The 27,849-nt window shown below is 39.7% G+C and overlaps 4 protein-coding genes and 1 pseudogene across 7 annotated transcripts; 1 reads left to right on the top strand and 4 right to left on the bottom strand.

The window, feature by feature from the left end:
* Nucleotides 1-3,106: 3,106 nt before the first annotated feature.
* On the bottom strand, nucleotides 3,107-5,419 carry LOC104000143 (putative receptor-like protein kinase At1g80870). Its single transcript, XM_009422111.3, has one exon. The coding sequence runs from the start codon at nucleotides 5,211-5,213 to the stop codon at nucleotides 3,204-3,206; it is 2,010 nt and encodes a 669-aa protein (XP_009420386.2). The 5' UTR covers nucleotides 5,214-5,419; the 3' UTR covers nucleotides 3,107-3,203.
* A 918-nt stretch (nucleotides 5,420-6,337) lies between these two features.
* Nucleotides 6,338-9,871, bottom strand: LOC135651261 (transmembrane 9 superfamily member 8-like). The gene is made up of 7 exons (XM_065171227.1): nucleotides 9,640-9,871; nucleotides 8,751-8,915; nucleotides 8,558-8,667; nucleotides 8,358-8,466; nucleotides 8,158-8,270; nucleotides 7,923-8,076; nucleotides 6,338-7,765 (listed from the first exon to the last, which is right to left on the bottom strand). Exons 1-7 carry the CDS (start codon nucleotides 9,739-9,741, stop codon nucleotides 6,608-6,610), a joined length of 1,911 nt encoding a protein of 636 aa, XP_065027299.1. The 5' UTR covers nucleotides 9,742-9,871; the 3' UTR covers nucleotides 6,338-6,607.
* A 3,726-nt stretch (nucleotides 9,872-13,597) lies between these two features.
* On the top strand, nucleotides 13,598-16,860 carry LOC135582041 (uncharacterized). Of its 2 annotated transcripts, none has more exons than XM_065171616.1 (6): nucleotides 13,598-14,450; nucleotides 14,529-14,707; nucleotides 15,578-15,635; nucleotides 15,735-15,818; nucleotides 15,899-16,040; nucleotides 16,328-16,860. In XM_065171616.1, exons 1-6 carry the CDS (start codon nucleotides 14,209-14,211, stop codon nucleotides 16,709-16,711), a joined length of 1,089 nt encoding a protein of 362 aa, XP_065027688.1. In that variant the 5' UTR covers nucleotides 13,598-14,208; the 3' UTR covers nucleotides 16,712-16,860. The 2 variants fall into 2 exon arrangements, with proteins under 2 accessions (XP_065027688.1, XP_065027687.1); XM_065171615.1 differs by having other exon boundaries at nucleotides 13,599-13,755; nucleotides 14,146-14,707.
* A 1,174-nt stretch (nucleotides 16,861-18,034) lies between these two features.
* Nucleotides 18,035-26,124, bottom strand: LOC104000138 (probable WRKY transcription factor 4). Of its 3 annotated transcripts, none has more exons than XM_018819721.2 (6): nucleotides 25,474-26,124; nucleotides 24,047-24,111; nucleotides 21,398-21,574; nucleotides 20,898-21,322; nucleotides 20,670-20,822; nucleotides 18,035-18,715 (listed from the first exon to the last, which is right to left on the bottom strand). In XM_018819721.2, exons 2-6 carry the CDS (start codon nucleotides 24,095-24,097, stop codon nucleotides 18,271-18,273), a joined length of 1,251 nt encoding a protein of 416 aa, XP_018675266.2. In that variant the 5' UTR covers nucleotides 24,098-24,111; nucleotides 25,474-26,124; the 3' UTR covers nucleotides 18,035-18,270. The 3 variants fall into 3 exon arrangements, with proteins under 3 accessions (XP_018675266.2, XP_065027686.1, XP_009420380.2); XM_065171614.1 differs by lacking the exon at nucleotides 25,474-26,124 and adding an exon at nucleotides 25,325-25,388; XM_009422105.3 differs by lacking the exons at nucleotides 24,047-24,111; nucleotides 25,474-26,124 and adding an exon at nucleotides 22,843-23,492.
* On the bottom strand, nucleotides 25,300-26,349 carry LOC135651517 (cytochrome b561, DM13 and DOMON domain-containing protein At5g54830-like; annotated as a pseudogene).
* Between the last annotated feature and the right edge of the window lie 1,500 nt (nucleotides 26,350-27,849).

The following is a 27,849-nucleotide window of genomic DNA, read 5'->3' as shown; positions in this document are numbered from 1 at the left end:
TCTCATCATCTTATCCATTGTGAAGGTCTCCATTATCAAAGTTGTGATTCAATGCTTGTTGCTTTCAGTGAGCTGTTCCTCTCTATTGTGATGAAGGTTTCCATCAATGCATAGACTTAAAGAGTGTGAAGCATTCCTTCCGTTTATGCATTACTAAACGAATACATAACACTTCTTTTAGTGAAAGAGTGACGAACAGATCTTTTTCTTAATCACTTCATCCTTGTTACAGGATTTCAATCAAAACCAACTCAGGATTAACCCCACCAACCTTTTTCCTTGAATCTGATCACTTTAAAATGGTATATTCCTCAACCTTTTCTTTAAATCAATGGCAGAAAGAATATTTAAAGATAAAGACATGCAGACTAAAGTTTATTTTCCTAGACATAGATTAGCTATCATGTTTGTAGATGCATGCTGCAAATGCTACTGAAAATAAGTTATAATTATTTGGTCAAGGTGTTACTTTACTGCTCCATTAATTATGTCTAATTTGGTAGGATATTTATTTTACCTTGTTATGCTCGAGCATAATCATTAACAAGGAAGAATGTAAGTGCTTTTTCTGTCCACTTCATCACTAGAGCTCATTAGGAATAGGAAACGGATTAAAAGCGTTTGCATAAACTCTTGACCAAAATAGCACTCATGAAACTTGCAAATGTGTGTGTGTGTGTTCCACTGGGGGTAAAAAAGCCATGTAATCGACCAGATATTATGACCTGTTATTATATACTTTCTTTGCACCAACAAGGAAAATGTAAAAATCAGATATACACCCTTGCAGTGGTTTCATATGTATCCCTCTAAATTTAGGTTTAGCATTAAAATCCTCTTATGGAACCTTAAAAGAATTCTCTATCAGCTGATTATTATTTGTCCAACAATTAAATAAAAATTGAGATCAATATCATTTACAGGATGCCTTAAGAACATTAAAGATATATCACCACAAGGTGATTTCATTTCATATTTATCCCTCTATATTCAAGTTTGGTGTAAACATCTCTATTAAAACCTAAAAACATAATCTCTCTCAGTTAACTGTCATTTATCCATTGGTTGAATTAAAATTGATATTGATTTCCCTTACAAGCTTGTTATGATTTGAATTAACTAATACTAATCACTAGAGGTGATTAACCTGAGTCTTTTAGCTGAATGTTAACAGTGGTATAGAGGATGAGCTCATTTCCATCTGTCTGTGGCTATCACATGTTCCCATCATCTGATTGATGAGTCATGTTCTATCTGTCCCACAAGGTTGGGTGCAAAAGCCACAAGCCATGTTAGGTGGACCCCTGTGTCCTTGCTCTAGTCCAAATTTAGGGCAGCTCTGCTGTTTCAAGTGGCAAGGAGACATGCTTGTCCATGAATCCTTCATAATCTTGCTCAAGTGGTTAGTAAGGATTCAACAACTCAGGACAAGCTCTTGTGACAAAATCTCCAAAAGTTGCTGAAGCCTAAAGGCATCCCTGTTCTGATATTTTTTTATGCAAAGGCTAAGGGGTGAAGACATAATTCGAATTGAGAAATCCTCAACCTAAGATAAGTAAATTAAGGACACCACCAGATTAGAACCCCACCTTGATTGGTTTACTAGCAAGCTTGTGAAATCAACTGTCAAAAATATAGTTTTCTATGGCTAATTAAGAACATATTTTGAGGGTATCAGTACTTTTTAAGTATTTTTCCATCAATGGTAAAGAGAAGAAAAATAAGGAAGCCTCCCAAGCCTAGAAACAAGTTTCAGTCAAGCATTTGCTTAGTGATGAGATAAAAGCTACCAGTGCATGGTAAAAGTTTCCTATTTGCTTAGCAAATTACTAGTGTTCATAGATTGGCCATACATGCTAAAAATTAATTTTGGTGTTGATCAGGCCTAGAGAATTAGTTAATCTCGGGACTTGAAATCTATTTTTTGCTAGCAAGGTTTTGGTTGTACTAGATTTTTGTAATATAGTTTTTAGCTTTTGGGGAAAAAAAAGGCTACTAGTGCATGCTACTTTTCTCTTGCTTCTTTTCCAAGTGGTTAACATCATCATCCCTTCTTTTGTCATTGTTGGTGATAGCACTTTCCCTTATGTGGTGTTTGATGATCCATATGATACTAGTCCTTCATGCTACCAAATAAACAGTAAGGAATAAAAAGTTCAGTCCACCACCATAAAACACTAGTTAAACCGTGTGGACACAACCTGACTAGTACGAGTGACAAAAATAGAACATGACTGGAGGTAGTAGGTGGAAACATAGACAAAAAGATAGAACAAAGTGACCCTTAATTCAAATGGCTTTAAGGAAAAGCAACAAGTCAATTCTATGAAAGAAAAGGAATTGTATTGTCTAAAAGACATCCATTGCAGAGATTTGCCTAATCCACTAGTACATATTCTACCTCCTTTTAAAAGGGAACAACTTGCATTTTGCTGGTACAATGTTTCAAGTTGGTGCCACCATTCCTAAAATAAGACAGCATATGCATGTGATTGATCACAAGTGGTTTGGTCACTGCACAAGATAGCTTAACTGGGCAGAAGTTATAAACACTATAGAAGCTATGAAGAGTTGGTGTGTGACAACTGCCAAAGTGACACCTTTGGACCATCCAATTATTTTGAGTTCCTATCTTTATATGAACAGCTAATTAAGCTTATAAACAAAGGTCATATAATGTGATTGCTTCAGGTGTGTCCAGGTTGATGCTTGATAGTCTAAGCAACCAATGGATTCTGGATGTCAATCATCCAGCTCGAAGTTGTTAATGACCTGATCTCTGAAATAATAGAGTATACAAAGGATCAGCCGTCTACATCACATCACCTTGTGTGTTGCATGTATTTTAGCCTTGTCTTGACAACATTATAAGATTCCAAGATCCTAATCCACAGCTGAACATTGACAGCAGTTGTTCTACCAGCAAATAAATAAGCCTTAGCTCATTGATAAGCATGTATTGGTTTCTAAGAAAACATTCTTTTGATGGTAGTAGTAGTAGTAGTAGTAGTAGTAGTAGTAGTAGTAGTAGTAGTAGTAGTAGTAGTAGTAGTATGATAAGAAGCTTCAATCCATAGCAAGTTAAATCATATTTACACAAGGAACAAACAGGATGAAACAACATCAAGAAGCTCAAATTACTTACCCTCGATCGAGGGTTATCTTTATTATTTCTGTGTTTCGATGTTGCAGTGGCAAATGATCTACACTACTTCCATGGAAGCTTTTCTTCGTGACCTACTCATGTGTCTAGCGTTAGGAGATGGAGAGAACTCACATGGCACTACCGGAAGCTCCATTTCCCCCTTGAGGATCTTGACGACATCCCCGCTATCGGGCCTCAACTCGGGGATCCTCTGCAAGCACAAGAGAGCTAAGTTGATGCAGAGGCCTGCCTGCTCCTTGTTGTATGAGCTCTTCAACCTTTCGTCCACCAGCTCCAGGAGATTCCCCATCTGAGCCAGCTGCCTGCACCAGCTCACAAGGTTTGCCTTCTCCAACCTCACCGGCGACGACAGCACATGCAGGGGTCTTCTTCCCGACACGATGACAAGGATCAGAACCCCGAAGCTGTAGACATCTGCCTTCTCCATCAACTGCTCGCATCCATGGCACTCGGGAGCAACATAGCACACTGTGCCTCTCATGCTCGTCGTGCTACTGAGCTCCCTGCTGAACATGTCGCCGCTGAACATGTCGCTGCCAGCCGATCGGCTCCTCTTCTTCTTCCAGCCCTTCCTGAAGCTTATGTCCACGTTCAGATCTCGGCCGCGTCGAGCATCGTCGTCGACGGCGCTACCGGTATGCTCTCGGCTACTAATTGTTCGGAACCACTTCCTCTCTTTCTTGTGATGACTCTTCTTGCTGATTTCTGCGAAGTACTCCTCCTTCCACCACTCCCTCATCTTCCTGTCCTTCCTGTCACTGGCGAGAATGCCTTTCTTCCTCCCCTGTTTCTTCTCTGTGTTCTTATCACGGGCGTCGCCGAAGAGGGTGTCGTCCCCGACGTCCAGATTCTCCACCCGGCTTGAGTTCCTGAAATCAAAACACTTCTCGGGAGAAATCCTCTTCTCGTCTTCCCAATCGGGATTGCCTGAGGGGCAAATTTGGGTCCCGATCCACTCCCTGACATAGTCTTTGCTGCTCAATTCCCCGCTGCCTTCCTGCTTCCACCACCAGTGCTTCCCCCATTGACCATTCGACTCTGTTCTGCCATCTTCCAGCGTCGCACCCGACTCTGTTCTATGCTCGAAGCTAAAAATCTCATCTTGGACAGGGGAGCTGAGTGCCGTTGCCTCCTTCCCCCTGTGACTACCGGCGGGATTCGGCCTGGTGTCGGAGTTCTTGCACGAAATGGATGAAGAGGCATGAAGGGGGACGGGGAGGTCTACCTGTGGGCTCTCTGGAACGAGGTCCTGGCTCTTGAAGAGCTCCTGGCTCGGGCCGAGATCCTGGCTGAAGAACTCGGGGCCGAGATCGGCCTCGGTCTTCACCCGAGACAAGCCAAAATCGGAAATTTTCGCCTGGAAATCGAAGCCGAGGAGCACATTGCTGGGCTTGATGTCACCGTGGACGACCGGGGGATCGCACTCGAGGTGGAGAAAGGCGAGGGCTCGGGCGACGTCGAGGATGATGGAGAAGCGGCGGTCCCAGCTGAGAGGGGAGCTGGAGCCGAAGAGGGCTTCCTGTAGGCTCCCGTTCGGCATGTACTCGTAGACGAGGAGGCGTCGTCGGCGGCCCTCAAGGCAGTAGCCGAGGAGGGAGACGACGAAGGGGGAGGGGCGGAGGGCGGCGAGGACTTGTAGCTCGTTGTGGAACTCGCGGTCGGAGGAGGCGGCGCGGGTGGGGGAGGAAGGGGAGGAGAGAAGGCGCTTGACGGCGACGGACTTGCCGTCGGGGAGGAGGCCACGGAAGACGGCGGCGGAGGCGCCCCGGCCGAGGGAGCGGGCCGGGTCGAAGGAGGCAGTGGCCGAGCGGAGGGTGCGGTAGGAGAAGCGGCGTAGGCATAGGGGGTTATCGGCGGCGGCGGCAGAGGAGAGGAAAGGGAGCGTCGGGGAGCGGCGGAGGTAGAGGTAGAAGAGAAAGAGGAGGAGGAAGAGAGCGAGGAGGATTAGGGAGGAGGCGGACACGGCGACGGCGAGGAGGAGGATGCGATGGCGGTGGGCGGCGGCGATGGGTGGAGGCGAAGGAGACGAGAGGTGGCGGGAAGGCATCGGGATGGGAGTTGCAGGTCTTCGGACAAGAAGAAGAGCGAGCAGCAGAACGCTCGGTGCAAGAGAGAGAGAGAGAGAGAGGAGTGACGGTGGTGGAGATGGAGGGTGGTAATAACAACAACAAAGAGAAGAAATGTAGGTATGAATATTATGTTACAGAGAAAAAAGCCGAAGAGGAACGTGGTTTACAGTTGTCGATTGGGGTTTCAAAAGAGGAGTCAAATTTGCTTGATGTTTACAGGGCACACTCTGTGGAGAGAGAGAGAGAGAGAGAGAGAGAGAGAGAGAGAGAGAAGGAAGTCATATATATATATACATATAAAGGAACAAAGATGAAAGGAATGAGAGAGACAGATATATAGATATATATATATATATATAGAGTGAGAGAGAGAGAGAGAGAGAAAAGGGGGGATTTATGGTAGAGTTGATTGGCCGACAGTGGATGGATGGATTCACTGGAGCACGTCATCCTAACTCACAAGGCAAAAGTAGTATATCCCTGCCAAAGTTTGACTCTGTGTTCTTAAAAGGATCGTTGACATGGAGATATCCTCAAAAATCTAGTAGGTTATATAACGTATTCTCGAGGTATATGATACGGATTTCGTGTGATTTACACCAAGTTCTTATCATTTGGGTTGGTCGTTGACCGAGGCAGAGGCTGTTAGTTTATTCAGTGATAATTTCATTGAACAAATTAATTTTGTAAATACTAATATGACCTTCATTCTAATTGAAATTTCATTATAGGAAAACAAGTAAGGCTATAATGCAATAACTATAACTAATAATCAAATAACAACTAAAATATTAATGATGATGGTCTACGATATCTATTTACTAATGTTTTAAAACATTATAATAGCGGTGTATCAAATCTATTTAAGAAATTAAAATTAAATCTTATCTACACAACTTATCCTTTGCAGCATAATAATAATAATAATAATAATAATAATCAATTGTTTTATTACTTGCCTTTGATCAAGAACAAGGGTGCCTGCCCAGGGTAGAAGATACAGAGGGTTCACTAGATACTCCCCATGTAGCCATCTTGGCCACATGACAACTTGCATCATCAGCTGTGGCTCAGATACAATGTGCACAATGCCAACCCCAAATAATTAAATAGGTTACTTGACTGACGAAATTGTTCCGATATAACAAAAAATTTGCAGAACATGAAGAAAAAAAAAAACAAAACAAAACAAAAGGAATCCTCCTTTGATCACTGAAAACATGAAAAGACAGCGGAAAAAAAACAGCCTGGATCCTTCATCCTACTAACATGAATCCCTGCTCTTGAATCTTGTTGATGTAACACCCATTAAGCTAGGTGGTCGCAAGGCGGCTGCTTCATATCTGACAATTTATATGACCTAACTTACCTCTCAATCAACCTTCACTGATGAGTAGATCAACCTTGTAAACCAGAAGCATGCACAGAACCCGATCGCGCCGGTCAGCACGAAGAAGGCATAGGAGGCAATCAGCATGTAGCCAAAGTACAGAAGTCCTGACACCAGCTTGGTGATTTCCAACTTGGTGAAGAAGTAAAAGGTTGCATAAAGGAAGAGATACAGCGCCGAAGACCCTGATGTCAAATAGGACCTCCACCACCACAAGTAGTCCTCGCTGCACAACTGGAAATAGCAGAGCACGATTGTGATCTCGGCACATGTGACGATAAGAATGAGGAAGACGAGGAAGAGGAACCCAAATATGTAGTAAAACTGATGCAGCCAGATCGAAGTAAGGATGAAGAAGAGCTCGATGAAAACAGCTCCAAATGGAAGAATGCCTCCGATTAGTATTGAGAAAACTGGGTTCATGTACCAAGCCTGCTCCGGTATCTGCCTGGGGATCTTGTTGGTCTTAACGGGATCCTCTGGTGCAGGTTTCTTGAACCCCAGATAACTGCCAACAAACACGAGCGGCACTGAAATACCAAACCAGAGCAATACAAGGGCAAACATTGTGGTGAATGGCACTGCACCAGATGACTTCTCCCCCCAGATGAGAGCATTTAAGACGAAGAAGATCGCAAACACAATTCCTGGGAATGTGAATGCTGTCTTCAGTGTAATTTTCTTCCATTCAGTCCCCTTGAACAGCTTGTAGAGACGGGCAGAAGAATAACCAGCAAACAAACCCATGAAGACCCAAAGTAGGAGCATCGCGGTCATTAATCCTCCTCTGTTTGACGGAGATAGGAAGCCAAGGACTGCAAAAATCATAGTCACCAGTAACATGCCGAAGAACTGAATACCCGTCCCGACATATACACACAACAAATCTGAGTTAGATGGAGGCCTGAAAACATCCCCATGGACCAGCTTCCATCCTGTCTCTTCTTGGGCTTCTTCTTCAGTTTCCAGCTGGTTGTACTTGGATATATCACGGTAAAGTGTCCGAAGCATAATCATGGCAACCATGCCAGAAAGGAAGAGGACGATCATCAAAGAATTGACAATAGAAAACCAGTGGATTTGGTCATCTGACATCAGGAGATAGGTATCCCATCGGGATGCCCACTTCACAGTGCTCTCCTGCACAAAAGAAAAATGAGAAATGAGATTAAAACTAATGTACACCAGGCTCAACACTACAAATTGTTTCTTCAGCTCCAATGTATACTCTTGAAAAATGCAAGTAGAGAGGACATGTTTCTCTAGATCAAAATTTAGGCAATGATCAAAATCTCACCTCAAATTCAATATCATATGTGAATATAATATCATTGTTTGCTGAGACCTCTTGTGGGGAATCTGAGTTCAGGACGGAGCGCTTGGCATGAGGATCACAGGTGCTCAAGCGAGTCTTATTCCCATTCCACTGACCTTCATACTCATGTTTAACGCTGTAACAGAGCAGATAATAAATCATAATACAGGGTAAAAGCATAGGCAGACAAAAAAGAGAGCTCTCAGACAACCCTAACCTGAATGGTTTGACCTCAAATCCCACAATTCTTGCAAGGTCCATTTGTGTATCCTTGTGATACCTAACTAGAAACGACAAATGGTTGTGAATATAGTACTTCACATCCTTGTTCTGCAGAAACATAAAGAGCATTTCATTAATGCATATTTCATAAGAAGCTGACAATATGTGATTTTTTTTACTGTCAGATGTATTTACTCCAGTAGGTTGGCCTTTGGCACCAACATAAAAGCCAAGCTGATAGACCATTGGAGCAACCTGATCCAGCCTTCTAATAGGAACAACCAGTGGCAGATTGTCAAGAATCCTGCAAAACAACAACTTGTTCAGTCATCAACTATATCACGCAAAATCGTCAACACAGATTGCAAGGTGACTGCACACTACGTTTGCCTTACATGTTGACACGATATTCATTCTCTATCTTTTCCTTAAGATCCTTCACATCTTTCTCGTTGAGTGTAACCTTGCAAACAATCTTACACATCTGGGGTTCCCTCATTTCAAACTGAGCACAAAATAAAATGTTGTAAGAGAAAAATCCAGGAGTTAGCAGAAGAAGAAACTCTGTCATAACGAAGATCAACTAACCACATACGGAGAATTCTCAATACGATCACCACGAAGAACTTCTCCTAGATTTTCTGCACTGTCGAGTATAGTATCTGGTCGACAATACGGAAGAGAATAAAAGGAATATGGCAGTTGTGTTTTTGTCGAGGTTAGTTTGTTGACTTTCACCGGAAGTGGATCTTTCTGCAGTCAGAAACATCAACTCATTCATAAAGAGGGATAAAAAACCCTACTTGATCACAATAAGCCAATATCTGAAGCTGTCTGGCAAAAAGGGAGGAAAAGAGATGGAAAGACAATGGCAATTATGAATCATAGCATTTCGATAATTGAAGACAAAAATACACACACCAAACCTCTAAGTACGCACATGCAGACAAATACATGCAAAAATGAAAAGATATAGACAATGCTTCTTCTTCTTCTTCTTCTTCTTCTCCTCCTCAATATTGCTATGTTTTCTGAATTAAAAAAAATGGCCTTTTGATGCAACAATTAGCAAGGAGGAAAAGCTACATTAACTTGAAATGTAGATGTCTCATACTATCCTCGGATAAGGAGAAACTGAAGCATGAGATCCAAGTCCTAATAGGTGATACCTCCGTCATTCACATCAGTGTCCAAACAATAAGACCTAATGAAAGAGCATAGTTGAGTAGATCTACGCTTCCATTCCTACAACTCTTCCATTTAAACCCAAAAATCTCAGTCAGTTTTACGCCAACCCAACAAAACCAAGCACCGCCTACTATCCATCAACCCACTAACTCGCAGTCCCCCTAAAACCCTAAAACCCGAATCAAGCCAAAGATATCAGGACCTGCTCCGCATCTGGAGGGATGAGATCACCGACTCGATCGGAGGTAAGCTCGGGAAGGAGATCGAGCAGCGGGCAGAAAGATCTCACCTTTTGGAAATCGGCAGGGGCGACGCCGGGGAGGTAGAACCCTCGGCTCCCGACGACGACGGAGAGGAGCAGCACGACAGCTATCCAGGGAGCGACCGCCATGGGATCGCGAGATCTCCAGAAACGGGATCGAAGGAGAGCAGAGCTAGGGTTCGTGCGTGCGAGGCCAACGCCAGATCTGATGCCGAGATCTGCAACCCCTCTCTCTCTCTCTCTCTCTCTCTCTCTCTCTCTCGCTGTGTGCTTTTGTTTACTAGCTGAGAATTGGGCCTTTCCCTATCCGCAGCAGACCTACCCGCTTCCTCACCCGCGTGTTTATTCGACAAAGTTGACAACAACTCATGGGCCCACTATGGGACCCACAAAGGACGCCTAACTCATTTTCGATAGTTGGGTTGTTGCGTTTAAGCGTTTAAAAATAAAAAGAAAAAGGCACGAATTAGAGATTTTAGAGAGGGAAAAGAAAATGGCAAATTCTCTTTTTAAAAAAAGAAAACCTTTTTTTTTTAATGTCGTAAAGAGCTCTTTTTAAAAGAAGGTTGAAAGTAATGTTTCGCAATCTTTCTCCGCCAATTGAACCTCAATCAATTTTATCCAATAATACATTATTATTTTTTATTATTATATATTAAATTTTATTAAAAAAATTAAAATGATCATGTAAAAATATAAAAATATTTAATAAAATATATAATAATACGATAATATATAAATCCATAATAATAATAATAATAATAATTGTCTATTTTTAATAAAATAACCAAATTATGAAATAAACCAAATATATATATACAATAAGATATAATAAATAAATTAATTAATAAAATGTAGTTAAATTAATAAAAAAAATCTAAGACATTCATTCAAAAAATGACAAAACATTTAGAATTAGTAAAAAAAACAAAAAATAACATTCGTATCATGATTTTGATAAGCACATCGTTGATAGTATGTTTCTAAATAAAATAATATAACTTTGAAATAAGTAAACAAAATTTGAAAATTAATCGACGATGATCTAATTATAATGGTGTTTTAAATATAATTAATTAATAGTTCATAACAAATATAATATATATAGTAATAATATAAAAATTAAATTAAATTAAGTGATAATTGCATACATCTTACATCGTTTCAATGCATTGTAAAGAAAACTCCGATTATGTAGTAATGATAACGATAATGATAGTGGCATTGGTATTGGATGATATTAGTGGTATTGTCATTGGAATAGCCATGATAATGATATTGATAATGATAATTGTACGACTATTTTTTAATGGAAATGAAGTTGGTATTAATAATGATATTGATGCTTGAATTAGTAATGATATTAATATTAATAATATTTTATATTTTTATGATAATAATATTAGTAATAATAATGGTATTGATATTACCATTGGTATTGAAAATCGTAATGGTAATGATATTTTTATCGATAATGATAAAATAATGGTAATATTAAAAGTATCGATATTGGTAATGTACCTTAGTTGTATTGGTATTAGTATTGATAGTGATAATTGTATTGGTATTGTTAATGGTTCTGATCCTAGTATTGATATTGATACTAGTATTGATAATGATATTATTGGTATGATTATTGGTAATATTATTTATTAATTTTGGTATATATATATATATATTTATTTATGTATGTATGTATGTATGTATGTATGTATGTATGTATGTATCTTTGAAGTTAAGCATGTTTAGATGAAAGTAATATCAATTTTAGAGAGAGCTTGATATAAGTAAAATTACTCCTTTGCAGCATGAGAGACTAGAATTTGAGTTAAAAAATAATTTATTTAAATATTTAAATGTAAGATTGTGTATATTAATCTTCTTTAGACTTCACATTAGTAGAAGTTTGGTGCATATATATATATATATACATATATATATATATGTATATATACATATACATATGTATATATATGTATATATACATATGTATATATGTATGTATATATGTATATATATATATATATGTATATGTATATGTATATGTATATATATAAGCCTAAACAAGGAGAGATGATCCATCAGCATTTGTTGTAAATGAGGTCTTATGGAGTAGAGTAAGATAAATGTAAGAAAAAAGAAAGGAAGTTGGTGATTCCTCAGGTGGTAATTGATGCCATTGAAAGCTATTATATTAGATAGATCATTACTGATGAGACTGTCTGTCAATGATGTTGGGTGGGTAGTCAGTGTCTCTCTCATCATAAAGCTCGAACACTCTCATGTTTCCTTTTGTGTCAGTGGTTGAATCCATGAACACTTTTAATGTGTACAATCCACATGCTCCAAAACATTTAATGCTATAAAAGCAGTAATCTTCTTCATGACTAGCTGCATCAGAAACATTTTTGTAATAATGACACAGTTATGTCAATTGATGCAAGAAGCTGCAAATGGATTGGGATAACAATCTAAGTTGGTCTGCTTTAGAGATGGATAATTAAATCTAAATCTCTCTCTTCCAAAACAAGAAAAAAATCAAGATTTTAATTTGTATCTTTGTGATTTAAAATGTGTAAGAAAGAGTTGAGAATCAGAATTTCAAAAGTTCGAACTAAAATATATCTTTATCGGATCCTACGAAAAGGATTATAAGAAAATACTTGTATCATCATTGATCATCGAATGATTTTCTATTCGTGGCGTGATGATCCTCATGGTAAATAAATATTTTTCTAAAATTATTATTGATTCAATTTTTTTTTTTTTTTTATCGATGTTGGCATGAGGGATCCATAAAATTAATTTCATCATCTTTCATCAAGTCAATGCTCATGCATCATCTCTCTATAGGGTAAAATATCAATCCCTAAACTATAGTAAACAGAAGAAGTGAAAAGAAAAAGTTATTGTTGTACTCAGAAAAAAAGGTTTCTCCTTTCAGATAATCTGAAGGAATGCAGTGAAAGCAATGCCAAGAACATAAAACAAAACACCTGCTACCAAAATTGTTTGTTAGCTTGGACTCAACAAGTTTCTCATCCAAACACACAGAAACACCAATGGAAACAATGACAAAATGGAGGAAAGATCCATCTGCTATAAGGTTATTGAGTGAGATTTTGAGGCTATTGCAGCACTCCTCTAGCCATGAATGGACTTCTGCTGCACTCTCTCTCTCTCTCTCAACATAATATAGTTCATCTGAGTCATTGTAGTACTTAACACTCCCTACCTTCAATAGGAAGATGAAGACATCAGATAAATCTCACACCTACCCAGTGAACATGGCAATGTGGAAATGACATCACACATTGGTTGTCATGTTGTTTTCACTTGCAAAGATTGAATTGAAACATCAGCAGCTCCAGTTCATAAATTAAGTTCTTAAAGTTGTGCTTTGTGCTTGACTACTTCAAAGCTTAAGCTTGAAAAACTTCTAATTATGCTTCATCTTAGTTAATCACAAATGTTTTGTCATCTTAAGAAGCTATGTTGAAGATCTAAAAACTACAAAAAAAAAACACAAATACAAATTAGAGATTAACTATCAGACATAAAGAAGAAAACAATAAATTTAAATATTTCTTACTTATATCAAAAAAAAATTGAAAACTATGAAGTATATGGTACACAATTTTTCATTGACTCAATCTAAACTTGAATTCTGACAACCTCTTAAATAAATTTTGAAAGAAAAAATAATAATCTTAAAATATTTAAATATTAATTTAAAGTTAAGAAGATAAGAAATAATATTATTTTTTTATTTCCTTTTTCTTTTAATCACAAAAGGAGAAAGTTGGAGTTCACAAAGCAAATGCAATGGCAATGGCAATGGCAATGCCGTAATAACATGAGGCTTTGTGAGCTTTCTAGTATTTTCATGTAGGAAAGTTATACCGGCTACCGGCTGCACCCGGTCGTCTACCTGCTCCCCACCGGTATCTTCCGGTCTCCGCATTTGAGAGGCCAAACCCACCCTTCCCGTCTCTCGCGACCGTAACACACAGTCTTCGCCCTCTTGTCTCGTTCTCTCAGTCTGCAAACGCCCCTCCGTTTCCCGACTCTGGCCGCTGCTTGCCACCCGATCGGCTGCTTCTCGGAGCCCTCTGGGGCTCCTCGTCTTCGATCAGGTCTCCGGTGAGTCGATCCGCAGCTGCTTCCCTGGCTCTAGGTGGCGATTTTAGGGCTCCCGAGCTCCGGGTGGGTCCCTCGGTCAAGGGTTTCGGTGTCGATATGCACCGGTCTCGGCAATGTGGCATCGATTTTGAGCTTTGTCGGGTTTGGTGGGTGGGTTGAGAGAGAATGGCTGCCTTGGAAACCCTAGGTTGGTTCGGAACCGGCGCTACTGTTGGGTCTTGTGGACTAAAAAGGGCTTCTTTTGGCGCATGTTTTTGGCCAAGCTGCAGTTGGAGTTAGCGGCTTTTGATTTAGCTTGCTGTCGGTTTTTAAATGTGCCGAGGGTCGAGGTGCCTTGAGATTGTCGCTCAAAAATTCCATCTTTGATTTGATTCTTCTGTACAAGTGCAGGATTTTGGTCGATTTTGGCAAAAAAAGTGCTGAGATCTCTTGAAACGATTGGATTTTGGAGACATGTCGGGAGCTCCTAAAGTCCGTTCCCTCAATGTGAGCGATTCTGAGGCAAGGCCCGTCCTTGTGCCCGGTGGGAACAAGGCCAGATCAATGGCGACTGCTCGGAAACCAGCTTCGAAGCCTCCGAGTAAAACCGAGAGCACAGAGATTGTAGCAGCTGAGGGGAAAAAGAAGGCTTCGAGTCCTTCAGCTGACCTGCCACATTTTAGATCTAGTTTCAGTGCTCCCTCAGTGATTAGGAGGCATGAGATGCTGCTGCAGTCTAACCTGTCGCTCAATGCTTCTTGCTCCTCTGATGCATCGACGGATTCATTTTGCAGCCGAGCCTCCATAGGAAAAATTGGCAGGACAAGCTTAACCAACAAACGGAGGCAGAGCACTCCAAGGATTGGCAAGACTCTGGACAAGGCAGAAAAGAATGTTTCAGATGATTCAGCCGTACCTCCACCAGAAGTTGTGCAGGGAAAGAAGAAGTGTGCATGGGTGACACCCAATACAGGTGAGTCTGTTTGTTTCCCCTGCATCTTGGATTCACAGTTTTTATTGTTTATTATGCCTTGGTCTGTTTCTCCATCCGTGGAGCTAAGTAAATGGTTGATCTTTGATAGGATTACTTGTTCATGGACAAGGTGGTATTTTTTTGTTAATAATAATAATAATAATAATAATAATAATAATAATAATATACCTTTAACTCTTAAAATAGAAGAATTTATATATATATACATATATATATATATATATATATATATATATATATACACATTTGTATACATACACATATACGTATGTATACATACACATACATATGTATACATATATATGTATATATATGTGAGAGAGAGAGAGAGAGAGAGAGAGAGAGCTGCAGCTGCCATTCTGCTGCACTTCAGCTTCTCTGAAGAGATCTGTTGGCCTCTATCAATTGCTTACAAGTCCACACATATTCTTCCTTCACGTTCTAACCTCAGAACTGTGGTGCTAGAATGTATTTTTGATGAGTTATTGTTTGCATGTTCTTGTGATGTAACTCATCATGATGGCTTTTTTGTTTATTAAAGAAGAAATTTTCTTTTCCTGCCATGTTTGAGCTGAAAACAACTTGCCGATTATAATCTTCAGAAGTTTTTTGATCGTCTGAGTGATATTGAACTAATCTGATGATATTGCTGATAAGCTGGTTATGTTGAATTTCCATTCATTTCAAAGACTGATTATTTTGTCTGATCGTATCATAAATTGTTGCATTTAATTTATGGCGTTCTTCATCTTTTTTATTTTGTAAAACAATTTTGTTTGATATTCATGTATTGTTTGCTTTACGCTCATTTGCAGTAAACCTAAACATAGTTTTATTTCGTTGCAACAGAGCCATGTTATGCTTCTTTTCATGATGAAGAATGGGGAATTCCTGTCCATGATGATAGGTATGCAGCATTGACCTTTCTTTTTCTCAATTTTATAGACAGGCCAAAGTTTTTCTCATTGAATTTTTATGGTTTTTGGTTTTCCTGAACACTCTACAGGAAATTATTTGAACTTCTTGTACTATCAGGTGCATTAGCTGAGCTTACATGGCCCGTTATCCTCAGCAAAAGGCACATTTTTAGGTACTACTTGGAACAATTTGGACAAAAAAAATATAATGCCAATCATTAACTTAACAATTAGAGATGCTGCACCTTTTCAGGGAAGTTTTTCTGGACTTCGACCCTGTTGCAGTCTCCAAATTGAATGAGAAGAAGATTTTAGTGCCTGGAAGCACTTCTAGCTCCCTTTTGTCAGAGCCAAAGCTCCGAGCCATCATTGAGAATGCACGCCAGATACTCAAGGTTGATCCGCTTATTTTCCTGTCGGTTTTCGATCATTTCTCTCCATAATTGACATAAGTTAGACTTCCACATTTCTTCTTTTGAGATAGTTATTGCATGTGCACTTGACCGAATTGAGTTTTAGAAACTGTAGGAAATCTGGCTATTTTAGAAAATTTTCATGGTAAAGCATGAATAAAATGGAAATGTTTGCCAATGGACTGACTAGACTAATCTGTGCCATGATCCGAGTCACGTACCACTTATCTCACTGTGTTAGCTATGCTTGTTGTCATGTATTGGTACAGATAACAGATGAGTTTGGATCATTCGATAAATACTGCTGGAGCTTTGTGAACTACAAACCCATTGTCAGCAAATTTCGCTATCCACGTCAGGTTCCCGTGAAGACCCCAAAAGCAGATGTCATCAGCAAAGACCTCGTTAAAAGGGGTTTTCGCAGCGTGGGTCCGACAGTCATATACTCCTTCATGCAGTCTTCCGGACTGACGAATGACCACCTCATCAGCTGCTTCCGGTTCCAGGAGTGTGTAGCAGCTGCGTCACCAAGCGCAGATGAGGCAAATGATGCCAAGAGAAATATTAACACCAAAGTAGAAGAGAAAACCGATACAGGTCAGGAACTGACAGTAGGAATTGATTTGGAATTATCAAGAGCTATGGATGAGTAGAACATTTCCTAGTTGTTTTAGATGGGTGAGTTATCTTATGTGCACCATTCATACTGCTTCTGCTGGGTTACCCCTTGCAGAAGTGAAGGTAGAAGCCCTTTGTAAATAAAATGTTTGTGAAATTAATGCACTCCTTGGTTTGTAAATCATACTCAGAGGCCAACCTTTTCTGTCAGAGGAAAATGTAGGGCTCGCTCCCGACGACTATGCTAACAATTATTTGCAGGTCCCAACAGACAGCAATAGAGGTTTGCGGAGGAGTTGGTAGTGAACAAATTATTGCTGTGATATCATTGACCAGCTCAAAATCAGGTTTTGGAACATGGAAAATGGTGGTTTGTACTTCAATACAAAGGCATGCAGTAATAAATAGCTTCATGGTAAATACAGAGCATTGAATTGGCTCTGATTAGGGATTTCTATTTCTGTGTGAAGTATGAAACAGTCTATGGATGATGTTACCAGGTGATTATTTATTTAGACTATTTCTACAATTACCTACTTGATTGACTTTGTGTTTGGATACAAAGACATGCAAAATTGCCAACTGCAGCAAATGCTACTGGTTAGTAGTAACCATTACTTATGCACAGGCCATAATGTACCTCTTCTCATCATCGCTATGTGCCTCTTCTGTATTCTACATATCTTCTGTATTCTACATATCAAGGCTTTATACATCAAATCAATTCAATTGTTGTCGCAATCGAAGATATTACAATCTTCCTCATTTAAATTCTCGTGAACACTAACGTAGTCCAAAATAAAACCTAACATGACATTATTGGATGTCAATACCACAATGCAGGTAAGCGAAGGCGGTTCAAAGTCAAACCCCCCCCTCTATCAAACTACTTAATCCATAGACATCCAAGTTGATCACAAATCACACAACATGAGCATGAGTGCAGAGCATAGGTGCGATATGACCTCCGGGCCACATGTCCCCCATTTAAAGACGGCAAAACAAAAGAGAGCTCAAGTCCACCATAGCAGGAAGAGATGGCCATCACAGGCAAAAAGAAGCTGAAACTACACGCACACACCATGAAAAGGTAGACTTCTCGTGCTCTTACCTTTGCTCCCGGTGATTGAGGCTGCCATAACTGCGCTCTGTAGCTTCCACAACATAAAGGTGGTGGTGATGCTTTTCTTTGCACTCGAAGAGGTAACATCTGCCAGCATGCATCAATGCTTGATTCTTTGCACTCAAAAAAGAAGTGACAAAAGTGGGCAGATCTGCCAGATTTCTTGAAGCCTTCCTCACCGAGACAACTACAAGCAACCTCACAAACAAACAATCAAATGATGTTGATGGGTCAGTTATTCAGGGAGCTAAATATTTCACTAAGCAGAGATTATATCATCATGTTTCACAGCTGAAATCAGTTTCTTCTCTCCCCAGATGGATACTGCGATCCTAAGATGATTTTCCTGGGGTGATGTCGCATCACCGATGCCACTACAAAGGCTATACAGATGCAAACACAGTAATGGAAGAGCTCGCAATGCAAGCAAGTAAACTACAACATGCACCAAAATTGCAGGGAACCTGTCGATCAAGTGTTCTGGACTGAGGCCGCAGCTCTATTTTCAGTCAAAATAGGGCTTTTCATGCTCTCGGAATTATTTCTGCCGGTGCCCTCCGTGGATGATGAACTGAATCCAATGCTTAGAAGAGCCTGAGCAGATTCCAATGCTCCATTACCTCCAAGTTCAAGTTTCTTATCACCAGCTACTTCCTCAACTACAATATTCTGACATGATTCCTTTGAGGATTGTTCGACAGACAAAGAATTGGATGTACTGAGTTGTTCACTAGACATGCCTGCCGCAACATTACTTTGTGAAGTGGTTAATGGTGTATCACCGGCAGGCTTGGAGGTTGGCTGGTCATGATTGTGCTCACCCTCATAAGTGATAAGAAGAGCTTTTGCATCATGCGAGACTCTCTCAACATGCTTACGAACGGGGCACCCACTGTGTGTGCATCTATAGTAGCTTCTGCAATAAATCAAAGGCAATGGTTCAAACGAATTAAAGCTGGACAGTAGCATTAAACTGCAAAAAAAAAGAAGAATTTAATGCATCAACTACTAATGTCTATATATTTATGACATTTATCCATGGAGTTAAGCTATATGCCATGCTCCTTCCAGAATAAGATTGTCTACTAGTTACAACTCAGCATGAAGTGCAAGCTTGACTATTGTTTACACACCTGATGCTAGCTGCAAAGCTTGAAACAGGATTGAACAGTCTATTTTGGCCAACAAGTCATATTTGTTAATCACATCACTCATTCAAAAGATTATTTGCAGTTCAATCCAAGATGACTAGGAATTATTTGCAGTTCAATCCAAGATCTTAAACATTTTAGGATCTGGCCTTCACCACAACTTCTGTTAACAATCATGAATTTGGCTCATCATTAGATGACTGTTTAAAAAATCTACATACCAAAAAGGAGCATTAGTTGTGTCCAATTAGTAATTGAATGCCCATTACATGTCCAAATCCATAAGGCTTTACGAGTGTCATCTCAAAGGCTTCAAGTATTAGTAACTTTTGGAAACAAACCATTTGTAGCACTATCATATGCATTCTAGTTCCTAAAGCATATAGTCCATGGTGATTACGTTTATGATGTTTGTTCGGTTCTATTCAAGTACGGTTCTTGTAAATTTACAGCCTATCATCACCCTACAAAAGAAAATGAAAAATGAGTCAACTTAAACAAGGTTGCAAGTACATGTCCAATTGGTGCGTACTGTCTAATATTTATCCGGTCTGATCAAGGACCATATCGCTTAGCATGGCTAGTATTCATTTTCCTATCATTTTTTCACTGACGTTGTGCATATTGGGTCGATATATGGCCTGATGTATTAGTTCTGTATCATTCCACAAAGGTACCAAGCCCACGTCAAACCCAGATCTGAAGTCTTTTGCTTTAGCGTACATACCATCTCTTTCCATCTCATGTCATCTTGGCCTTTTAGGTCCAGCGAAGCTCTTTCCAACAGTGATGCTCTGTCTTCATCCAATGAATTTTAAAAGACAAACTGCTCTTTATAATATTTCATTGGACCACTAGTTACAAAAACCTTATTAACAATCTTAACGTATGAACCTTTTTGTGGAAATGAGCTGATAGATATACTAGTATAATGATGTATTAAATGGCATATTAAATGACATGTTAAATGAAATAAGCCAAATGTCACAGAATGTTTGAAGTTATTAGTAATAGATCCATCTACTCATAGCCAATTCAATCATTAGTAATCTTCCAATGTGGGAATGTTATGGTATCACAATTTCCTTCACTCAAAGGCCTTACATCCTCAACAGTTTGAAATTTCCTATCCATCATTGTCTGTAGGCTAGATTCCAAACCTAAGGGTGGTTCTGATATAGAGCAACCTGAAATGCACCATGTCCATATATATTAGCCCACTTGAAAATTCAAGGAATTGCTTGAACACTAATCATTACAAAGAGACAACCCTAATTTGCCAAACAATTTGTATTAAGTGGCTTTAATTACAGGTCTAGAATGCCTTAGACCCAGTTACTACTTGCAGGCCAGTCAGTCTATATAGCAATCCAGCCACCATCATCTAGTCTAGAATGCCTTAGACCCAGTTACCACTTGTAGGCCAGTCAGTCTATATAGCAATCCAGCCACCATCATCTCCCAACAGAAGACTAATAGGGCCTCATTGCTATTATAACATACCAGACACAACTTCACGTGATAAGATGAATTGATAGTCTGATAAGTACTGAAAATCTACCTTTAAGGAAAACTAAGATGTGAGTTAGAGAGTTGTGCGACTGACACAGAATATCCAAATGGAATAATGACTGTGACTTCCAGATGTTCATAAGTAACCTTCTTATGCTAGAGCCTCAAATATTATTATAGTTCTAGACTACGGTGACATGTGCATACCTTGGATTATGATTTCCCTTCACCATTTTTTGTCCATATTTCCGCCACTTGTAGCCATCACTCAAATGTCTTACATCAATTTCAGTCTGTACGATGTATTCCCTAATTGTTTTAAGAATTGGCGCTGAAGAACTTTTTGAGTTTTCACTAAGCCTGCAAAATAGAGTTAAAAAATGATATACAGCCAACAGAAAAAAGGAAACACATTAATGCAGCTTAGCTACTTGCCTTCGTTTTGGATCTGGTTCCTCGGCAATATCTTCTTCACTCTTGGTCCCAGCATCAAATTCACAATCGCTTGAGCAGTACAACTGTTGTTTAGGAGTTTCATTGTTAGAGTTCTGTTCAGCCTTACATGTTGAAGGATCTGATTCATCGGGTTCAGTGCTCGGATTGTCTAAACTTTCATTCTCTACAGGGGGTCCACTAGACTGAGCTCCTCTGTCCCTTGTGTATCTATGTTTTTGAGGTGGGTCATGGTTGTGTTTACCTCTATAGATTACTTCCACAACAGTGCCATCAGGACAGTGCTCAACTTTTTTCTTAGCTGAACAATTGGAATCTGTGCATCTATAGTAGCTTCGTGCATTATCACTGCTCTTCACTTGCTTCTGCCCATATTTTCGCCAGTTGTAAACATCACCAGGTGTTTTCTGCACACCATAAACATATTCAGATTTTGGGCAAAATTGAGGAATAAACTAACCTTTTGGTGAACAAAAATATACTTTGGGAGTTTGTGGTGGCAGTTGTTGCAATGGCATAGGACTGACAGTAGACAGCAAAGGCTGCGGAAATGAATTTGTCACTGAATTCGATGAAGACGGGCATGCAGCTTGTGCCTGCATCTGTGCCTGAGCTGTGACAGTTGCCAAAACAGCTTGATGGGTCATTGCAAACTGCCCCTATAATCAATGATGCATTAAAAAAAGATCAAGGTAAGCACGTATCAATAGACACAATGACAAATTGTAGTAAAACTTGTGCTAAAAATACTCCAAAGTTTTATTGACTGCTTGAGAACCTATTAAGAACAGATGATAGAATTGTGGAAGACCATACAAGAAAGATTATAAATGGAACTCATAGAACTCATTCATGAAATGAACCTATCTTAGCAAGGTTCACATCCTATTGAGCTGATTGGCTCACTAAAAAGCGTAGAAGCAGTGGCATTTATTATGCTTCTAAGAGCTTCTTACCCTCCTCAGCTCTTGGCTTTGAGCATAATGATTTCTCTCGTGTATATTTTAATCAAATAAGTTGCTAGAAGTTGTATTTTCTTCTTTTTCTTAAAGCCTAACTTTGTTTAGTATCGTTTTACTTTAAAAATGTCACGTTAAAAATATTAGTCTATCTTAATCAGTATTACATTGAAAAGGTTCAAAGTGAGAGAATAGCAAATTGGAAAATTGATCAACTAGTCAATAATCCTGCACTAGGCTCTTAATTGCATTTTTCTCATCATTTAAACTAAATATCATCTAGCCAGCCAGGCCTTAATTCAAGTGAATCCTTGTAGGGAATTACTTTGACTAAATGCTCCAGCACTTACCAAGCAGTAAGCTCAAGATTTGGCAGATTCCAGATGGTAAATTTTTTCTTCGATTTTTGTGTCCAAATATGGCATGAAAGTCAATATCACATTGCTGATGTTGCTGGATGTAATTGTGACGCCAACTCTTCTTAGATCTACCAAAGGATTCATGTCTTCACTCATTTATCAAAAGAATACCTAGATCTACAATCAACATATAAAAATTCCCTCTCCTGACGTTTCCCTTTGCATCTCCACTGAACTTTATCACGTTGCGAATCTATCCATCAAAACGTAATATTTAAATAACTTAAACTTTTATGTTCTTGGACCAGACCCAGATTCTTGTCAGCCTACAGCAATAAAATCAGATCTTTTCACCTAAATAAGAGCTAGAAAACAAACGCAGGTGAAAAATATGTAAAACAAAGTATCAAAGTAGTCAGTGTCCCAATCTAAATAACAAAAGGGAACTAAGCAAAGAGCTACAATCAAGAAAGCAGCGGAATCAGCAAAATCCACAGCAAGATACCCGAAAGGAACGTAATTCCGCTATAAACCCGAATAAATCCCCCCCCCCCCCCCCCCAAAAAAAGTGTGTAAGATGAAGAGAATGAAAAGATCAGAGCCACCTACCGAGAATCCCTGCGACTCGACCAACGCGGCCGGGGCCAGGAAGCACGGGACGGCGACAACCGGGACAGTCACGATCGGCGCAGGACGGGGGCTCGCCGCCGGCGAGGCCATGGCCCCCGCCAGGAGCTGCGAGAACGACCGGCCGTCGGCGTTGGCCGGGGACGGAGACGGAGACGGAGACGCCTCAGGGCCACCCCCTTCCACCGCGGCCACAGGATCGGGGAGCGAATGTTCCTCCTCAACGGAGGACGACGACGCCCGGGCCGACTCCGTCCCGGCCAAGCTCGCCTTCTCCTCCGCCATGGAAGCTTCGAGATCCTTCCTAGGGTTTCGATCTCCGCAGCCTCGGAGGGGTGTTGTGTGGGTAACGGGAGGAGGAGAAGAGAGAGAGAGCGAGAGAGAGAGAGAGAGAGGCGTTTTCAAGAGGAGAGAAAGGGTCCCTTTTGGTCTTTTTGACTAGACTTGACGGCATGAAATTTGACGGCGTGAAGCCGCCGTTACGAAAAAGTCAGGCAATTAGACGCGGGCAGTGACGGACGTTAGAGGTTGGGAGTTTGACCAGGTACGGTGACTTTTTACTAACAGGAGGGGTTGGATTTAATTAGCATAGGTTTGGGAGAGGATTAGTTTGGCAATTGAAGTGTGGTGAAGCGAAGCTGTTATCGTTCACCCTCTTGTCTTAATTTGGTATGCATAGAACTCTCTTTCCGTTGGGTTGTTGACCTGCACTTGAACTCGGAAGGCTGGTCAACAGCTTCACGCAGGTTGTTACCAGTTGTCGACTCCTTTTGCGTGTTGCCTTTCGAGCAGTAAAGCATGAGAAGCTCTGCTCTTCTGCATGACTCCCATATGTTGCTTGCTGAGTCTCTCCTTCTCGCTCAAACTATGTGATGTTGGAGTGGGCTTAGAGGAGCCAACCTTATGTATAGACTTGTAGCTGCCTAGGAATGAAATTATGAAAGAAATTCCTTATATTGTTTTCTAATTATACCATATTTTCGACAAAGCACATTTAAAATTTCTCAAGGGTTTTGAATTAACTAAAAAAAAAATCAATATTTTAGTCACAATCATAATAACCATATAAGACTATGCATTTTTGGAAGATGAAATTATTATTAAAAAAACCTTCTGGTACTAATAAAAAAATCTATAGAAATAAAATGTGTGTTATTATACTTCCAACCTGAAAAGAAGTGCATACCTGTTGATAATGGAATGGAGTATAATCAAGCAAAGCAAATAATAAATCCATAGAGGAGTATCAACCTGTCAAGAATGGAGTAGAACCATTTTGCCTTAACAGTTTTTTAGAAATAATGCTACCAGACCAAAAAGACAAAATCAAGAACTTCTAATAGCATATAAAGGAACTCATGCATGATGCTAGGTGTTATTCTAAGCAATCACATAAAAAAAGAATACAAGAATTACAAGTAGATAAACCACAAATAATAGAGCTCTTCACTCAAATGGAACAACAAACAGTACATGTTTTTTCTCTTCCAACTGGTCTTAGACCACAAGGCTTGCCAAGTATTGTTATGGTCCCCAACATTGCAAGATGTATATACACACAAACAAATCCTACCCAAAGGTACCAAGTAACAATATTATCTCTCATTTTGATAGCCAAAAATAAAACATGATCACGTTATTGTTATTGGTGTAGAACACCATCGTTATTGGACAGAAAGCTGACTATAGACAAACTTGACTCATAAAACCTCCGAACATAGAAAAAAAATCAATTATGACATTCAAGCTCCTTGCATTAAATGAATCAGCATATCAAACGATATTTTCTACTGAATGATAACTAAAGTTAGGTTTTTCATTAATGAAGTGGCAAACTTGAATGTAGATATAAACATGGTTATTGTTGTTGTTTCTTTGCTAATTAAGCAATATATACGAGGAAAGCCACAGCTTTTGCTTAAGTTTCTCATGCTGAGCACCAAGTCAAAGTAGCTACATATCTATCCCCCACAATCCATAGATACAGTGATCTATCAGTGATAAACAAAGGGCCACTGTAATTTAAACAGTACAAAATTGATGATAAATAGTTAAAGATTAAATGAACGGTCTGTGTTCTTATCATTAACAAACTCAATAGGTACGGTCATGGTGTTTAGAAATTGTTTCACCCATGTAGCAACATTGGCTTTGGAATATAACATGTTAAAATAATTAAATTTTATTCGCACCAAAAACAAAAAAAAATCTTAAGTTGCAACTACAATAATGATGCATTTAATTGAGAATTTGTACTCAAACTTTTGTATATCACAAGAAATGCATAAGCAAAACAAATAGGCTTGAAGAAATTCTATGCAGAGAACCAGGATAAAAGAAAAACATATAACCGGTTGAGTGCAAAGAAATTAGCTCAGGTGCTGGCATCCTCCATCGGATACATGAACCCTTCTCATTGTGCAAACAATAACACCAATAAAGACAAAATTAAATCATTTCTAACCTGCTTCATAAGCTGTAACCAAACATGTTTTTACGTTGAAATAATCTTCTCAGACAAAGTCAATCATTATGGCTTCATCTTCTCTATACATGAAAAAGAAACCCAAAGCAGAAGTATTTGACTTTGCTTTGAAGTATAAAAAATTGTACCTTATCTGCTAAGAGATTCAAGCTGCAGTACCATTATTCCAGATGGCTGAGACCTTTTCAGTAACTGTCCTTTCCGAATGCAACTGATCCACCAGGTCATCTTCGTCAGTGCTTCACAGCAAACAATTGCCTTTAAAAGAGCTCCTACCTATTCTTCTTCGCTTAGCCTCCATGTATTCCAAGTATGTAACCAAAAAGTTTGTTAATGACAAAGTTAGTCCTCGAACATTCTCAGTGCCATACCTATGTCCAAAATGCTTCATTCCACTAATAAGCACAGCAACTGCAGCTATGATAGCAGACCTTCCTACAATAACACAAAAAGACTCCCAAATTATCTGTATTGAAGATATCTCTCCTTCATCTGGTCTTTTGGCTTGTACGTATGCATTTATTGGCTGTGCACATGCCAAGAGTATGGCAGTTACACCAAATTTCAGATGCACTAAACTTGAATAAAAACCACGAATTTCAGCAGCTGCAAAAGAAACACCAAATAATAGCTATTTCAGAGTACTGTAAGTAGACATGTAATTGGTACTAGCCATCACCCTTTACATGCCTCAAGTACCTTGCAGCCAAAATTCCCCCAGGTAGCAAAATCTCCTGAGCCACAAACGTCATTAAGCCATGCACAGCCCAGAACAGGCCTATTGCTTGTGACAGAATGCATACTCCTCTTAAATCATCTTCTAACAATTGGGCAACCATCATCCAGATAACTCTTAGAGAAGTAGCTGGATTGATAATATTCTTTCTGCTGCATGAAGGTGCCAATGGACGAGTAAACCCAAACGTTATGATTCCATTTTCTTGTATAAATCTCACAAAGGTCAAATTTTCAAAAGTTCAGTGCACACTCATCAAGTCTCCCATTGTCACTATCCAACCAACATATGCAACATTGTTTTGCCATTCCACATGAAGGTGCCAATGGACGAGTAAACCCAAACGTTATGAGTCCATTTTCTTGTATAAATCTCACAAAGGTCAAATTTTCAAAAGTTCAGTGCACACTCGTCAAGTCTCCCATTGTCACTATCCAACCAACATATGCAACATTGTTTTGCCATTCCACTCCCCAATCTGATTGCAAGATATCCACTTCTCAGGTAGAGTTGCAATAGATAGCAGACCTTCAGATAAGATCCAGAAAACGGAAACCAGTTGATCGATCAAGAGAATGCTGTTACGTCCGAAAGACCACAATCAACCATCTGACATTGCCAACCTGTTTTCTGCTCGAACAAAGACTGGTAGTAAACTTGATCTGGTGTGTGTTATTCACACAACCATAGTAACTCTGTCGTCCACCAGTGTAGATAGCCTTGGTAATGTTCCACAATGTTGTGATTGCAAAATTTTGCATCATGCCCAGCTTGAATTAAGGTCACTGGCACACCCTTTTCAGCTTTCAGCAATGGAGCTTCTTTCTTGCCTATACAAAGCACCCTTCAAGGGATTTGGAGGGTCAGCAATGATGAGATCCTGAGACTCCTTATCTTCAGCATCCAGAGGCCCAAATTATCCACCTCCTCCAACAAATAGTGACTACCTTCAGCTGTTCCTCGTGGGTTGCCAAGATTCTGAGGAAGCGTTGTTCGCCGTCCGAATCACCATCATTTTCTCTGCTATGTTCGCCGGCACATCATACTTGTGATCAACAAAACTAGCGGGAGCTTGTACCGGATGAATGCCACCCCATTTCTCCGGCGGTCAGAGACCAATTTGGTAGCGTTGACTAGTCCAACCGGATCCGATCCCTCATATACGGTATCAAGACAGACACCTTCATTCACTAACGAAGGCGTCTCCAGAAAAAGGGAATACCTTCTCCTGCGAACCCGGTGATGATGATGAACCAGGCTAATATCAACGGAATCAGATTCAGTTGAAACCTTGGAAATAGCATCAGCCAGTTGCTTAACATGGTTGCCTGGCGGTGGATCCGGTTCTTCCTCCTCCTGCTGGACCGGAGACCCGGGAGCTGGCGAAGGGGGGGCGACGGTAGACATGATCAAAATCGGACGCGGTGGCCTCATCCCAGGCGGCGACCGGAAGGAGGATGACAAGGAACAGCAGTGGCGAGGACGCCACGGAAGGAGCTCGATCGAGATCCATTATTAGAACTCCGATTAGGGTTTGGTGGACGTCCGCGCTTCGCTTCTCCGTTATGAATATTACCGTATTTATGCTTTTTTCTTTCCTTTACATTACTAAAAAACGATTTTTCTATAAAAACATTTTTTGTATTTCTCAAACATTATATTGGATACTCAAAATGTTATTTTGAATAGATTATAAATAGATATAATTATATATATATATATATATTTCATCCTCTTTTATAGTGAATGAATGAATGAATCAATCAAT

Source organism: Musa acuminata, chromosome BXJ3-10 (assembly GCF_036884655.1).
Source record: "Musa acuminata AAA Group cultivar baxijiao chromosome BXJ3-10, Cavendish_Baxijiao_AAA, whole genome shotgun sequence".
NCBI classification, from domain to species: domain Eukaryota; kingdom Viridiplantae; phylum Streptophyta; class Magnoliopsida; order Zingiberales; family Musaceae; genus Musa; species Musa acuminata.
The sequence above is the reverse complement of the archived record's forward strand: the minus strand, read 5'-3'. Positions and strand labels throughout refer to the sequence as shown.